This window comes from Cottoperca gobio, chromosome 1 (genome assembly GCF_900634415.1).
Source record: "Cottoperca gobio chromosome 1, fCotGob3.1, whole genome shotgun sequence".
Lineage (NCBI taxonomy): Eukaryota > Metazoa > Chordata > Actinopteri > Perciformes > Bovichtidae > Cottoperca > Cottoperca gobio.
The window spans coordinates 5,806,732-5,824,569 of record NC_041355.1 but is presented as its reverse complement, the minus strand read 5'-3'; the positions used below and the strand labels follow the sequence as shown (position 1 = coordinate 5,824,569).

General features: G+C 41.3%; 1 protein-coding gene across 1 annotated transcript in view; it reads right to left on the bottom strand.

Annotated features, from left to right (window-relative positions):
• The window catches only part of tll1 (tolloid-like 1), a 39,402-nt gene that overhangs the window by 12,844 nt on the left and 8,720 nt on the right, over positions 1-17,838 (bottom strand). The window contains 15 exon segments of the mRNA XM_029438458.1: positions 1,931-2,111; positions 2,289-2,449; positions 3,518-3,643; positions 3,742-3,937; positions 4,449-4,594; positions 4,865-4,981; positions 5,621-5,723; positions 5,854-5,969; positions 7,498-7,622; positions 8,976-9,081; positions 10,246-10,424; positions 11,589-11,706; positions 11,807-11,980; positions 13,060-13,140; positions 13,334-13,456. Of these exon segments, the coding sequence (XP_029294318.1) occupies positions 1,931-2,111; positions 2,289-2,449; positions 3,518-3,643; positions 3,742-3,937; positions 4,449-4,594; positions 4,865-4,981; positions 5,621-5,723; positions 5,854-5,969; positions 7,498-7,622; positions 8,976-9,081; positions 10,246-10,424; positions 11,589-11,706; positions 11,807-11,980; positions 13,060-13,140; positions 13,334-13,456 (2,052 nt within the window).

The following is a 17,838-nucleotide window of genomic DNA, read 5'->3' as shown; positions in this document are numbered from 1 at the left end:
CGAAGGGACCTCCCTAAAGCTGATGGATTTTTGCCAACCAAAAGCGTCTGACAATAGCATAGCAGAGCCACTCACACACACACACACACACACACACACACACACACACACACACACACACACACACACACACACAATGTCTCTGTGAAGCCACGCTCCACTGGGCGCTTTCACTTCCAGGTGTTCTGCAGGTAGTTTAATTTTGACGAGCTCATCCAGTTGACAGCTTCCTCTGACGGAGGAGGAAGCGGGCGAAATGTTACTTTGAAGTTTCCTGTCGGATCCGTTCCGCCATTTCCCTTTTAGTTACTATAAATGTTAGAGTAAGAAAAGAGAAATTTGGATCTTTTCTCCAGGACAACTTCCTAAAATTGTTATTATCTAATGTTAACATCCAACAAATTCATCCCGATAACGGCGAGTAGGAGATATTTGTTGCGTTTTTACCGGGGAGTCATAGCTGTGTCCAAATCCCATACTACGTACAAACAGAGGTTTCCAGTGTGTCGTGTGAATGTTTGAAAAGTAACAAAATTAAGCAATAACATACATACTTACTATGTTCACTTGATTTTTGAGGGTGGTGCTAAAGGACACTTTTGTCCAATCACACAACAGAAATAGAAGGACCGTCTCACAGCTTCAACAAATTAAATTAAACTTAATACAGTTTAAGTATAAATCTAAATAAATTTGAGAGATTTCCAAATTTCAAACTGGCTGCAGTTTGTCGAAGTTGCTGTTTGATTGACGACCAATAATGCACTGAATATTTTCTTTTACTATAAAACGGTACAGTACATTCATTTATTGTGTTTCTACTGCAGATGATAATAAGGTAATGAAATCATTTAATTTGAATAAATCAAATTAAAATATGGAAGAAGTATGCAAAGTCAAATAAAATAATCGAACTGATATTCAAAGTGTATAAGATAATACCAAAACCAAACTCTTTATATGTGTAAAATAGTCTTAAATAACCATTTTGATTAAAAATAAAAATACTAATTATTAATTCGGACTGCAAACATTTGTATAACAATATCATTATTCTGCTGAAAGTCGTTAAATGTTCAAATTGAATTGTATTGTTGGACTATAGTACTGTCAGTAGTATTGATATGTAGCATGGAATTGGGACAAAGCACATGTTTCCCTCCAGAGGAGAATGGATTCAAAGATGATCCACGCGATTAAAACGGGATCCATCCATTCCCTCATAACACGGTAGACCAGAGCCAATCAGAGTGTCCGATTGAGAGGTCATGTTACCTCTGACCTTTGATGAGGTTGCCAGCTTGTTGTTGACAAGGCCACGGGTGGGAGAGCGGCCGCGCTTTATGTCCTGGCATGACTCAAACACAATCATACGACACAGAGCCAGCCAGTCTGAGGGAGAGAAGGCAGAGCGCAGGGTGGGTGGGTGGAGGCCTGAGAGCTGGTGGAGGCTCAGGAGACACAGCGTGACAGACAGACACAAAAACAGAAGGGTGTGCACACATAACATATGGATATTTCCACAAATAACAGAAACCATGCAAGTAGACACAAACAAACACTCAGTGGAGGTGGGCAGAAGACAAAATCATGAATGAAAACTGCGGCTTGTATTTCATCTTCTACCAGCTTTAAGTGTTTTTGATATTTAACCACATAGTATTAAATTTAAACAAACCCTGAGTTCAATACTGTCGTCTTTCACGATGTGTTAAAGGCACAAGTTCACAATCACGATGATGATAAAAAACTAAATATTGTGCAGCACTAGAAGTTAAAGTAATTATAGTCATTAGAAATTAAAGTATCAAAATATCCACACTAGGAGCTTCTCAAACTGCTGCTTCAGCATAATTAACTTATTCATCTGTATGTTCCAAACACTCTGCCCACCCACTGACACACACACACACACACACACGTTTCTTACCTGAGAAGAAGTGAGCCTTGAAACCTTTCTTGGAGACGGTGTTGTCAGATTTAAACTCAATCCTCATGTTGTTATATTGAGAGGTGATGACCTCAGGGACTTCAGTGCCGCAGTATTTACCATGCAGCTTAGAGTCGGATGAAAGGCCGCTGCGCACCTCCACATAGTCATATTTACACACCTAAACATACAAATAAGGCTCTCGTCACACACATCAACAAGGTGGCTACTATGCTTAACATCTCCATATTATTAATTAACAGACAGCACACACACACACACACACACACACACACACACACACACACACACACACACACACACACACACACACACACACACACACACACACACTCACCTCATTTCCCTCCAGCTCGAAGGCCTCAAACTGCATGGAGATGCGGTACTGAGTGGGAGCGACCACCTGCCACACACAGTTCTTGTTGGGGGGATACTCTTTAGGCCAACCAGGAGTGCTGATGGTCCCGTTCAATTTGGAGAGGAGACCACCACACGCCGCTGGAAACACACAAACAATTCAGACACAGACACACACACAAACACAAGCCTAGGAAATGATACATGTGTTTGCATGTTTTAAAAGCCACGTGGACAGAATTGCATAGAAAAATGAGTTTTGAGCCGTTTTATTTTACATCCTGGAAGGATTCTCCTGAACCTGTCAAACCGTATCGTACATTAGCAGCCGGTGGTGACTCTGTTCAACGCTTAAGTCCGTTGTTTTTGTACAATTTCTAATGCTCTGCTTTTTATAGTTGGGAATTATTGCATTCCAGGTTGCAGAAACTGTCAAATCCCCAACATGTAAAGAAACAGAGCTTTTATGTTTGAGCGGTCGGTTTACGTGCAATGAGGAGATTTTACTGCCGCACTTCTGATGAACACAGTTATAAACTGCATTTATTTTAGTCCGGAGGGTTTTATTTCTGGTATGATGCAGATTCAGCTCAAAGGAAGAGTGAAATGTGTTAATAAAAGGTTGTTACTGCTCATGTTTTTTCATTTTAAGGCGAAGTAGGTCACGTGACCTAATGCAAGTGACAGGACACCATAATAACTGTACAGTTCACCACAGCATTGTCTTCACACCAGACCATATTTATTATCGTTGTATTTGAACTTGTTCAGCCGAGCTGTAAAAAAATTTAACTACTGTTTGTCGATGAAAAACAACAAAACCACAATTTGAATATTTCACCAGCATAGCTTTTTCTCTCGCCGCCTCAGAAGTGGTTTGTTCAGTTGTTTCAGTATGTGGGTCATTACGGGTAGTTAATCTATTTCGTGGGATTAAAGGACATTCACAGCATTTGTGGCATTTGCGCAGCGAGGCATGTGGCTTTGTGTCAGAAAGATGTTTTTTCCTGTTGATGGAGGCTGCTCGGATGTTTTTTTGGTGAGGTACTGTGTAGACTCATATCCTACAGAAAAACAAAGCGGCATACAAAGGAATGCACATACAAACATGAATTCAGCACACACACACACACACACACACACACACACACACACACACACACACACACACACACACACACACACACACACACACACACACACAGTTACCTTCACAGCTCTTCTTGTCAGGAGCTAGTTCGTAGCCCGGGTCACAGGCACACTTGAAGCTGCCGAGAGTGTTTACACACCTCTGTTCACATCCACCATTGTCTGGCTTGGCACACTCATCCTCCTCTGAAAAACACACACGTCAGCGCACATTTATTTTCACACATGAAAAAAACACTTTGTTCTAAAAGCCATGTGAGAAAACACAATCAACTGACACATACCTTTGAAAAAGTTAGCAGCAAAGCCGGCCTTGTTAACCGTCCCGTCTGATACAAACTTCATCCACAGTGTGTGTGAGGTGGAGCGCACATCCTCGGGTTTGTCGTAGCCACAGAATCGACCAATCAGAGGGCTTGTCTCAAGAGGGCCGTCTCGGACCTCCAGGTAGTCGTAAGCACAGCTGTCGTGCCTCTCGATCTGCAAAAACATTCATGCACACGGTGAGATTCACAATGCCGCTGTGAATATCAACATCCATCCTGTAACCATCAAATATCTCATAAATAAATATAACATACAAATAAAACATAATAAGGAAAATTCATCTTTTTACAAGTTTGTGTGGTTTTAGCCAAATGAAGCGTCTGAGATCCGGAGGGATTTTAAATGAAGTTGATCTTCGCTGCTGTGTAACGATGAACTTTCACCTCACCAGAGTAATATGAGGTTGGGGACAAATTGAGTCATTGAGCACATTGACATTTTTACAGCGCAAAACTAATTGTTACACACACACACACACAAACACACACACACACACACACACACACACACACACACCACTAACATTATTACCTTCCTAGCAGCTATACGAGCGTGAAATTTGACCCAGACATTCCTGAACGCGAGCGCACACACACACACACACACACACACACACACACACACACACACACACACACACACACACACACACAAAGTGACTCACCTCAAAGGCCTGGAAGCTGAGTCCGACGTTGTATCCCTCGGACACAGTGATCCTCCACACACACTCTTTAGAGGGTCTGTAGTCATCAGGATAGTTGGGAGACTGAATCTGTCCTGAGTCTTTGGTGATTTCCCCTCCACAGATTGCTGCACAGACAGACAGACAGACAGACAGACAGACAGACAGACAGACAGACAGACAGACAGACAGACAGACAGACAGTACAGATTAGCATAAACTGCACTGACCAACAACACCTGAAACACACGTATATGTATGAATTATGCAAGAAAACATCTTAACGTCATTCATCAAAGTTGCACCCAGCCTTTGTCTCATCATGTACAGTGGGTTTACAATCTGTGTATTTATAAATATTTATTTGAATATTGGTGTTTCTATGGTAGAAGAGTTACCTTCATAAATGGCAGCAAAGCCTTTTCCCACCCAGTTGCTGCTGCTGCGGAACTCAATCCACATCCTGCTGTCAGTGGAGATCAAGACGTCAGGAACTTTATCGCCACAAAACCTGCCTGTTAAAAACACACACATGAAAACAAACTCTGTATGAATCATAACTTGTGTTGTCCAATGGTTTTTGATGAAATACAGCCGATGAAATGTGATGAAAACATGATAACAACACAAACGTTTTTTATAAAGTACTGTCCGTCTGAACACGGCTTTACAGTCACAGTCTTTGGCTACATCCACACTAATACAGATCGGGTTCAAAACGCCGATTTAAAAAGGAAACGCCTGTAATTTGTTATCCATGTTGGATATTAACCGCTGGTTTTTTTTCGGGAAAAGTGTCATGTGATAGGGGCGTGACGAATTAGGGAAGGATACGTTGTAACTGATAAGACCCAATCAGGAAGCACTAGGGTCATTGATTTCAAAGGTCTCTGTCTCCGCCCGTGCAGCCCGTACTAAAATGCAATCAAAGTCTCTGTTTTAGGGATTCCAAAGCGCCGGAGTAGTGTGGACGCTAGGCGCAAACGTAGCAAAGGTTATGCATTGTAATCGTATTAGTGTGGATGTAACCAGAGTTGATTTCAGTGTGTGATTTCAGCAGAACTAAAAAGCTAATGAAGGAACAAGCAAATAAGAACAGCCAGTTTACTAAAGAGTAGCCAGTGCCCCTCTGGCTGACTGTCCCTTGATCTTACCGAGCAGTGGAGCTTTCCTCCAGTATCCATCCCGAACCTCAATGTAGTCATACCAACACAGACTGCTTTTATACAGATCCATGGTGGTAAAGTTAAGAACAATCTGGAGGAGCAAAAGTAAATATTTAACATATTTAATACAGATGTTGAAGTGGTGAAGAGCGTGTGTGTGTGTGTGTGTGTGTGTGTGTGTGTGTGTGTGTGTGTGTGTGTGTGTGTGTGTGTGTATGCACCTTTTCTCCGGGTGTAACAGATATTCTCCAGACACAGTGTGTGTACGAAGGGTATCCGTTGGGGTAACCAGGGGATGAGAAGTTGCCTGTTGACTCTTGGAGCGTCTCTCCGCATGCTGCAACACACACACACACACACACACACACACACACACACACACACACACACACGGAGTTACATTTTTGTGGGTTGAGTCCTGCTGTTGTGCGTAATCCTTTCAGCTGTGTAACAATGCTTGTGATTGGTACATTACTAAAGAACACATGGCTCTCATATCTATTATTATCACCCATCATTTACTGCCAATTTACCAAAATAAATATAGAACTTGACTATTTTGTCAAAACAACAGCCTCATTCTATAATATCTCATCTGTCCATGTGGAAACTGTTAGACTGATTCGTTAAACAGTAAAGGAATTGAAATGACCGTCCAAAACAAAGTCCTGTTTCATGTTGGTTTTGGCTTGTTCTAGTTTCGCATGTTGGAGGTTTCAGTATGTGTGTTTGTATTCCTGTGTGTGTCAGTACACATGTGAGGTCCAACCACAGTCATTAAGCCTTAAGTTTAGCAGAATTAACTCATTTACTGTAAGTGAACAAGACTGTCAGACTTCAAATTTACCACAATGCAGGCAACACAATAAAACTATTGCAGCTGGATGGAAATTCATGGAAAATTCTCAGATAATATTGCACTCTTCATGCTTCATTCTGAGTTTAACGCCGTCGCTCCCTCTCAAAAGGAGGTTAGCCAAATGTGCCCCTCCTATCCCATCATGCATGCTGTTTTCCCCCACAATGCCCTGGGGTCTGTTCATCTGTCAGTTAATATGGTATCACTCATACATGACCTTATAAGGTTGAATTTGTATCCATTTCCAGCTGGGACACGCAAACACAGTGTTGTTCTCGCTCCAGTATCAAAATGGATTTAGTAGAACAACAATATATATATGTAATATATGTGGAGTTATTATTATTAATGAATAAAATAAAATCCATACTTGTATATTGTCAGATAAATGGTGTACTAACAGCGAAATTTGTCAAAATGAATAAATACACACACAAAAACACTATGAAACAGAGGCTTTGACGAGAACGGTGACAAATATTACTCAATCTGTCTGTCTCGGAAACAGTACATCATGCGTACATGATGACCTAAAGCGTGAACCTGTCCTGGGGATGTTTGTGTGGGCCAAAAAAGGGATGGCAGCATATGTGATTGTAAACCGTTGCGACATTACATCACAGCTCGGCTTGAGAGCAGATCCAGATCACGTAAGAACCGTGCAACAGGGACCAGAGAGACGCCTCAAACAGCACGGTGTGCGCAGTGATGGGAAGATGTGATGTGTGTGTGAGAAAACAGAGAGGGAAGCGTCACATGGAAAAACAAATTACTTAACTTCACCTCTGTGCACTTAACTGTGCCTTGGAGAATGGAGGGGCGGGCACATTTTTACGCCAATGATACGAGAAGATAAACAGAGGTCATCTTTTGTTTCCTGGCTATAAAGACAGTACTCTCACACACACACACACACACACACACACACACACACACACACACACACACACACACACACACACACACACACACACACACACTGGTCTCTTAGTAAATATATCAGTACCTGGACATCTATACAGCTTCCTTGCTTGTGCAATGTCTCCTTTACTGAGCCTGGTGCGTTGGCCAATAGCAGGCCGGACCCCGTTTTCATCTCTGGATGGAAGTATGGTGTCGAGGAACATCCCCCTTCAGGAAGGAAAAGAGAGATTTAACACACATTCTTATATCTTCAAAACAACTAAACTTATGTTTTAAGAGAAAATACTGATCGCCCCACCAATGTTGTGTTTCGTGTTTTCTTCTAATGTGTGAGTAGGAGTGGAGTGGGGAATGGGAGATGAGGTTATGAGAGTCTACAATTCAGAGATTAAAAAGCAGATGGAGAGCATGGAAAGTGAACCCATGGCCGTTCTCACTGACAAATAACTGGCCAATTTCAGATGGTGGAGAAATCATGGTAAAGGAATTTGTATCAAAGGGATTTGAAAGTTTCCATTAGTTTTAGTGGGCCTGTAAGTGATCATTATCCAATATCCAGAGTGCTATAGCTGCCAATGTCTACAAAAGCCTGATTAGAACTCAGGTTTCTAAACTCAGAGTTGAGACCCCCACAAAGGGTTGCAGGATTAGTCTAGTTGGTCGTGAGATTATTCAAATGAAAGGAAAGCAGCATAAATCTGTGTTTATTTAGACTTTTACATTTCACATTCATATTTGTGAATTGCTGGATAATGTATCTCTAAAAAACATTCAAACCTGCAATAATTAGTTGTGAACATCAACTTTTGAGCCGATATGAGGAACACAACCGTTACGGAGCAACATTATCATTAATTTGGAGTCGTGTTTCTGTCCACCTGATGAATGAGGAAGTTCTGTATTTCAGCTAAATGCTCCACTAGCTAGTCGCTAACTGTGTCTGTCTGCTGTTTGGCGCTGGGCAGGTATTGTACAGTGGATTATTAGAGCTTTTTCACTAGAGAACAGCTGCCTGCTGAAAACGATGCCATGAGAGCAGTGAGAGTGAACCAAAACAGCGAAGTTGCAGCTGGACAGTCAAACAATGAGAAGAAAGACGCTATAAAGCTCCGTAAAGCCGAGGGGAGCTGCAGATTCAAGTGATAATTCTCGGTAGGTTCATCACTACAGACGACCCCTTCCACAAAACAAATCCCTTTTTAGCACTCACTCTTGAACGGTCCCTGGCTAAAACATCTGCTCTGTTTTAAGTTTTTAAGTTGTAGCTTGTCGATCACAAGCGCAGCAATGACCCTGATAAATATCGTTAATGTTAGAAATGTGTGCAGATCGTAATTCATTACGTGCCCACAAAAAGTTGCAGTCTTTCTTTATTAATTGTTAACATGTTGAATAGAGTAGCGACAGTTCGAACTCTCAGCTCCACTAAACAACATCAGAAAATAGAAACATTCAAAAAAAACAATCAAGATCAATGTTTCACAAACTTTCAGAGCACACAATAGACTTGAGAACGTTCTGTTTTTGCAAGTCAAGAGATAAGACTGTGCCGTTGGTTACCGTGAGAAGGTGTTCCTGGCGTAGTGCATGATGCTATCAAAATCATATGGCTCCCCGAGAGAGTTGACCTCCCCTGGCTCCATCTTGAGAAAGTTATACTCCTGGCCTGGGAACCACACATACAAATACACGCATTTGCACACACGCAAGGAGATGCAGCGTTAGAAGGTTTTACTGTGTAACCATAAACGCATACAGATATAATCTTAACCGATCATACATAGTATGATTTAAATGATTAAGTGGGCATAGATAAGGACATTTATTCAAATACTTGAAGACCAATAGAGCAGCGCAGGGGAGAGCTCTGATATGTTTCTATATATAAGCTTCGGGTCGGTCTGATTCATCGCTGTGTCATTTGATTTAACACCTGTCAGACTGCGCTGTGGTGCAGAGGAGTGTGTGGGAAGAAAAGAGTCCGGAGGGTCGAGGTGACTTCACAGTCATTAAAAGCCTCATTCACACTCACACAGGGTCGAACACTAACTCACACTTTGTCCATAAATGTCCTCACTTGACTCTATAAACTTGCATTATGCAATAACTCATTTGGACAAGCAGCTTTGTATAATAAATGAGCTGAACTGAAAATGCAACATCATTGTAATGTTTTTAATAGAGGTAATGTTTCCACTTGGTTAGTCTGATTGACTGTCAACAGGATTACGGAAAAAAAACTACTGGCCTGATTTTTTATAAAACTTGTCGAAAGGGTGTAGCATGGACCAAGGATGAAGTCATAAGATTTTGGAACAGATCTGAATCACGGGGTGGAGACACAAATTATGTTTGAACAGTGTGAGATAGGACATTTGTGCTCCATTCATTTGGTGTCAGAGTAATTGGAGAATTTACATGAACACCCTCTCAAGTCGGTACAACAAGTGTAAAACAAATAATCTAAGCGTTGTTTAAACGCTCTAAGCAATAAAATACCACACGTCTTTTTAGTGTCCATGTTGTTTCCACATTACGACTCATGAACACACAGAAAAGGGACGATACGAGGAGCAAGTGAAGGCACCATTGGCCTTGGTGGTGGTCTAGTTGTTGGTGTATGTATTTATGAATGTATCTTTTTCTTCTATTTTAAATTTTAATCAATTAACAAAGCCCCCTGTGGACAGATTTGCTACAAACACTTAACACTGTGCATCTAGTCCTTGCACAATTTTTATTTTTTCACAATTCTAATGCTACTGTGGCGTCCATGTCAAGTCATTTATCCTCACATAGACCCAGGTGCATCGTTGGTACTGAGTCTCACCTGGTTGGATGTTATCGCGGATGATGGTCACGTGATCGTCACGGTCAGGCCGCGTGTGCTCGTGCCAGAAGCCAATGACGTGGCCCAGTTCGTGCACCACGATGCCAAACTTGTCACAGTTCTTGCCTATGGAGATAGCCTGGGGCCCGTTGCCACGACGACCCACATAGGAACAACACCTAATAAGGATTAGTAGGAAGTTGATAGCAGGGAGATAGGCGGATGATATTTACTACACATTTGGCAGTGGAAAAAAGCATCAGTAGTGCTGTATGAATACACACACACACACACACACACACACACACACACACACACACACACACACACACGCAGAGTCTTTTCAGGATTTCCTGCCCCTTAGGGAAAGCATCAGGATTTATTTACATACAACGCTCTGATAACGCTGCAGTTTCATAAGCTGTGAGAATTCACATATTGCTGCTCACACACACATGCACATTCACAAACACACACACACGTTTTCTTCTGGTTAGCCGAGACATCCGTGCCAGGCTAACAAATCTGATTAAAGTTATCCAGTGAGCTGATTGCAGGCGAAGGATCAGGAGTCACTGGAGTAGATAGAGTCTTTTCTTCCGGCATATGCAGCTCTGGTATCAGCACTTCTCCCACAACATGTGCCACACATGTACTGTGGTTTAATTATAAAACATTACTTATTTTCCTGCATTTCTCTCTCTGTCTCTGTCTGTTTCTGTCACACTTCCAAGCTGCAGGGTATTTATACATCAGATTAAAGTGTCTAATCTCTGATGCAGCCAGCCAATCACAGTGCACGAGAAAACTGGCATCATCTGTAAACACGTGGATCTTTCTCATCTAAATGGCATTTAAATATACAAATAAATAAGATATCATTCAAAATGTACTTCTCCAGACTCCTCCATTGTTCAATTCAAAGGGAGTGTGCACATCCAAAGAAATTATTCAACCGGTACTGGACCATGAACAAGAACAGCTGGTCAAGTCTTACTCTTTCAACCACTTGCAAAACAACAGTTTGGAGAGATAAACCCAGACGTCCTGATCGAAAAACCTTACAACCAGTCAGTGAAGAACCACCACTGTACAAACACACTATGACCCCATCGTGCTGCCACTCGACAGAACAATGCACTTCTGCAGCGTATGAACAAAAAAACTGAGAGTGAGTAGTGTGATTGGTGGGATGGGGAAACAGCAGCAGGACAGGAAGGAAAGTGGAGCCATTGTTGAGTGACCGTATCGTCTCTCGCCGTGACAAGGTCACTCCTGAACTCTAGGCACACACTCGTACACAATCACACACAGACACACACAAAGAGATTCACCAAACTCACCCGCAGGGTCTGTAGGTGAACACAATGTAGCTTTCCTCATCTGTCTTCTCAATGAAAGTTACGCACGTCTGTTTCTCCCAGTGACGCATGGCCTGCTTAAACATGGCCCTCTGACTCCCTGAAACACACACATTTCACATTCTACTTTTGCACAATCACACATCGGTGTGTATCTCACTGTTGAGCCGTACGGGCAGCAGTCCAGTACAGTTGCTTACCAGTGAAGTTTCCTCCTATGACGTAGGGAATGACTCCTCCAGGCCATATCCTCTCAGCTCGGGATGTGGCCGCTCGAGGAATACGCCTCTTGACGACCTTCCCGGTCTTCCCACCTTTCCCGATTTGGCTCTTTGGATTGGCAGCTGCCTTGCTGAAGTTCTTGGGGAGATAGTCTAAACAAGCGAGGACAAAGACAGTCAAAATCTACATTTACCACAAGTTCTTGCTCTGTGAGTTCAGACAGAATAAATAACTAGTCTCTTATTATGAATATCAATTCATAAATGTGCTCTGAGATTATTGGATCACACTATTTCTTATTATACGCGACCTTTCAAAGTTTGTTCTCAGATCAGAGGGTAATAAAACTCAGACAGATATAGATGTGGCTGTGCAATATACGGCTTTATTAAAAATGTAATTTAAAGAAGTTTATATTGTTTACTGAATGAGTTGAGTTGAGTGCTAAAACAAAAAGGTAACTCAAACATTCTGGATGTGATTGTGCTTCAGTAGAGTCGGGGTCGTGGTACAAACTCAGCCTATCGGTAAAGAGCATAAAGAAGGAAAGCAGTCTTAATCTGTTAAACGTCAAGCAACACTTAGAGTATTGAAAACAACCACAGCCTTCATCAGGGTCAGATTGTGCTTCAGAGGTGCCCAACTTGTTCATCACAAAAGAAGTCAAAACAGTGACATGGACATTCTCCATTGAATGAAAAACCTGGGGTTTGAATGATTCAAGCTGTGTTCACATTATAGTGGAACAACGAGCTTTGCTTCGCGTGTTTGCTGCTCGTTAAAATGAGTCAAAATGATTTCTTGCACAGACCTACTGGCTACAATGTGAATACTGTTACAAAAACTGTTATTTATTGTTGTACTGATACATTACAAGACATCCAAGACATGTGTATCTATTGTCCATCTTTAATTGCAGCTGAAATGCAGAAGAAGAAACAACTTTCTGCTCAGTACTGATCCAAGAAAGGCCCTTCCTTCAGTTCTATTAATTCTACTATGACATGAAAATCAACCTGCAGACACTTGAAACTTGCTTGAGATTATTGTCTAACGCAGTGAAGATTTATTCACCCTTGGTTGCGGTGGCAAGCAGCGACCAAAAATGGGGACAGCTGGGTTTTAGAAGTCAAATTATAGCTTCAAGTCTCTGCAGAAACTAAAAGGAAATCAGTTTATTGGCTCAAACATGAAAAGCCACCGTCATTAGAGGGAGTAGTAAAGTTCTTACCGAAGCCGAACCTGCGTATTCTCTCCAGCAGTAAATATAAGGATCCTCTCTTCTTAGAAATGTCATGTTCCTCGAGGCCACCTGACACACACAAGAGCCAAGAATAAAAACACAAACAATGCACAATAAACGCTGATATCCTCAGGTGGCCATTATCTACTTCCTTCCTATTGAAGCTGCTTTATTCTGCAGTCGATGGGGAAAGATGGAACGAAAGATTAGAGAGCATTACATGATGATTACTCAGTGAGAGTGAGATGTTGAGTCCACTTACCAGACGTGTGCCCCTGCCGGGAGTGTGTGTGCATGTGTGTGTGCTGTGTGAGGTCTATCGTCCTGTCAATCTGGAACATGCGCAGGTCCTCCTCGTCTAAAGCGATGTCGCCCCAGAATGCAGCTGGAAGTTAAGAGAAAAATAAACATCTGTTATAATCAAATGCAACAGCATAGTCACGAAGATATTATCATCAACACACCTGGAAATGTGCAAAATATAATATCCGTCTTTATAAGAAGTAGGGCTGAAAGAAAGAAAGAAAGAATAATGATGTGAAAATGATCATTTGCAATCGTAATATCAGTCAAAATAATCAAAATTAGATTTTTGTTTGTTTGTTTAATCATTCAGCCCTAATAAAAAGTTTCTCAGGAACAAGGTTAGTTCTTTTCTAACTTTGTCCCTGTCTCATGTCTGTGTTATCTCAAGTGTAAGTTTGTATCGAATCCAACAGGAACAAAGGAAAGTCTGACATTGTTCCTGTTCCTTCAAGAGCTTTCTGGGTGGGAGGCAGCCATGATGGCTTGTTTGTTATAGTTACTGAGGTAGATGCCCATGTAGGTGTGTGGTATTTGTCCAGAGTGTGTTATCCCAAGTACATTTCATAACTTGTGTTTTGTTCAACCATATTATTTGCATGTCTTGCGGCAACATAGAGTAAGATAAAATGTGTTTTGTTCTGTGTGGTTTAATATTTCTTAATAAAATCCTCATTAAAAGAAGACGAGGTGAACCAGGAATAGAGGTCGACATAGAACTCGCTCCTCCTTCAGAGTTATGCAGCCGCTCCAAGGTGAATGACAGTTTAACTGTAAGTGTAGAAAGTAAGGCTCAACCCAACTATGGTTTAAGTCAGAAATTGAGAAATTAACAAAAACTCTACAAGGCTTAAATCACTGGACCAGAACCAAAACCAAATCCAAATCTTTTTCAGAATGATGCCCTGTTTTGTTTTCTTTGTCAAGGTTGTTCTAGCTCGGATTTATTTCCACTTAAGTTCAGTTCCAGTACAAAACAGTTTGACCCGCTAAGACCTGCAGTGCAGAGCTCTAAGAGCCTTTGATTAGGTAAATGCATGTGCACTTGTATACCGGGCAGTGGGTTGCAATAGCAGTCACACAAGTACAACTCTCGTACCAGGAAGTAGCGATAGTGTTTTCTTAATCCGAAGAGGTGAAGTCGTCACAATAAATGAAATCCTCTAGTTATTGATTCACTGAGTTTAATCACTCCAATTACACACCCGATAATTCACTCAAATACTTAAACTTGTAGTAAACCAAAAGAAACTGGGTATTCTTTCATCACACACACGCTCAGCCACCAGGTGGTCTTACAGTGGTCTGATATCAAGCCGTGTGTAAGCCTTTCTTAAAGTGACACTCCCACCACTGTCCCCTCGACCACCATCTCCACCTCCATCCTGGCTTTCTCAGAGCGCTAAAGCCTGTCATCCTCCTGGCCTCCATCTTCCTTTACAATATGTTTTAAACTTTCATCAAGTCTGTCTTAAAACAATACTCGCTCATCAGTTATCGGTCCCTGTAATCATTCAACCTCTTTTTAAGGTGAGACAAAGCTAATATGAGGCACCAGCAGTCTCAGTTAGTCAAATAAAACAGGTACTTTCAACAACTACAGACTTTTTATTAAAGGAATTATAGAAATTCCCTCTTTTTGTTACCATCTGTCCACTGCAGCTCAGCCAGGCAACGCGGTCTGTGGACTACTTTGAATTATTTTGTAACTGTTTACCTTTGCTGTAATCATCATTTCCTTTTTATGTCTGACTTTACGACTACTTTTATACACTTTGTTCTGTTTTATTGCTTTACTTATTTCAATATCTGTTTATACATCTTCTGCGTGTGTGTACTGTGGCTACAACTGTATTTCTTTATGCAGTCCTGTATTGTATAATGACAATAACGCTGAAGCATGGTTCAGATAAAGAGAAAATGTGACACAACTTTTCTCATTTCTAATCTAAAATGACATTATTCGGTGGGTTTGCGGTGCTGTGTGTCTGTACTGGTCATAACAAAACACTTTTTCACACACTTGTTCCCACAGCCTCATCTGCCTGCCTCTCTTTATCATCTTTCTCGAAAAACCTTCCTTCCTCATCGCTCCTGCTTCAATCCCCGTCCTCTTTCATCCTTTTGTCAATACAACCAGTTTCTTTCTTTTTTTCTCCCCCTCTCCGACCATATCTACAGTACATCTCGCAGCCTCTAACAATGAACAACTGAATGATAACCATCGCAAAATGATTAGCTGAGCGGAGTTACTGCCCTCCACAGGGACGCAAGACACTAATACATTAACAATGGCATGGGAGAAACTTGTCACTCACCTAATCAGGATAGCCACTAAAGGAAATGGGGGGTCAGGGTGCCATTGTGCTCGACTCAGAACTATTGTTAAAGCGAAGAGCAAACCACAATGACCCCAGATGGTTTACAAATCATGATATCAGATAAAGACTGGGAGTGTGTGCTGTTGAATGGTGCTGTATGATATGTTGGTTACCTTAATATGAGGACAACTGATATCTGAACTGAAGGGTAGAAATGATCTGTATTATATGTATTTATTATTATATATGTATCTGTTATGTAGACGATACTATGCAAGACTTATTCTAAGTCTTACTCTAATCCACCAAACTATTCAGTTTACTATAATATAAGACAAATAAACTTTTGAGAAGCTGGAACCTTGAAATGTTTGGCAATATTTGCCTGAAAAAACAGAGCATTTTGTAGCATCGGTACTCGATTCCTTTAAGGTATCGAACGATAACCAAGTACCAAGCAGTATCAAAACTTCTCAAGTCAAACAACACCTGCATTTGATCCTTTTTGTACCCAGATCTAGAAAATAGTGACTATTTGTATGGTTTTGCTCGCAGCCAATCATCACAAGCGTTACTATGAATTGTGGTTGGCCCACTACTACAGCAGCTATAACTTATGCAGTCTGTGGTTGAGTGAAGTGGAGTGTGGCGTATTTCACGGAGATGTCTTGACCTTGTGTGCTTTTCTTTTTACTTAAAAGGCTGCATTTAAGTAGTTAGTGTTTGAAAAGTAAAGCTGTTAAACTTGACGTCTATTAAAGAAGTTTTATTTGATTCTGAAGAGCTTGATGTTGGAGTGACTTTGCATTATATAGGCACGTAAATAACACAATTGCACCATTACTTGTGCTTAGATGTGGTCTAGACAGGCACTGGTACAAATTGCACTTTGGAGAGACACAATTTCTAGAGACACACTAATGCAAACTGCGGCGGTGTCACGGCGGGACACAGAAACTACCAAATGGGTGCAAAATAAATTCACTTAACACCTAAAGAGACTCGCACTTCACCAGGAAAAGGTCATTATCTGTGTGAATTCTCATATAAACATAGACCGTATCACATTGCACCTGTATTAGAAGTGATACTCCCCTTGCTTTTGTTTCTATTTGTGGGACATTGTGTTTGTGACATTCACTCCGAGTAGTTTTCCGGACAACAAGATAAACTACAAGGACTTTTCCAGAGGAGAGGAGCTGACACAAGCAGAGTTACAAAGCGAGAAAGGGAGAGAGAGTACAGTGATAGTAAGTTTGGCTCATTGATTGTTGGGGACTTGTTAATCCATAGAGATACCATAAATAGCCCAAAGTCAAGCCAGTGGGTGAGGAGCGGTGAGGACAGTGAGGCAGGGAGATGCAGGAGGAAAGGTATTGATCCAAAAACCCCAGGGCATCCCAGGAGACCTACATCATGCTGACCAGGGCCTTACTGTTCGCCCTTCAGCAGGGGCACTGCAGCAAACACACACACACACACACACAGAAATAATGCACCAAACACAAACTCAGACTTCCCTCACATGCATCCAGCAGCATGGTGGCTGTTTGGAGAGCGAGCAGGTCGGTTTGTGTTGTATTGATCAACTTCTCAGGCTGACAGGACGGATGTCGGCTTTCTGCAAGTTTACTCTGCAGCCTGCTAACAAATGTCAAACCTACAGCGGTGCTCTGTGTGATTGTGTGCGTCTTTGTAAGGCTGAAATATGAACTCTGAAACATCATTTGCACATTAAAAATATAGGAAAAGCGAAAAAACTTAGTTATTTAGTTAAATTATTCTGTTTTATTTGATGAATAAGTTATTAATATTTTAGAGAATAGCATTTAAGTTATTTAAGTTTTTATATCAATTAAGGGGAGATATATCAATTTCCCGTATTATTATTTTATTTGCATGTACCTTTTACATTTTACACCACGGTACAATACAGTAAAGAATTATGCACTGCTGAGTTCTGCACTCATGCTGAACTCACTGGGGTGTATCTAACACAAACACACACATACAAACACACACACACATCTCACTAAGCTCCTCATTAAGCAAATATAAGGTCACACTGTAGGTGGGCTAAGATGTGTGCGTGTGTGTGTGTGTAAGCCCTTCTACTTGTGTGATATTAGTATACTGTATATAA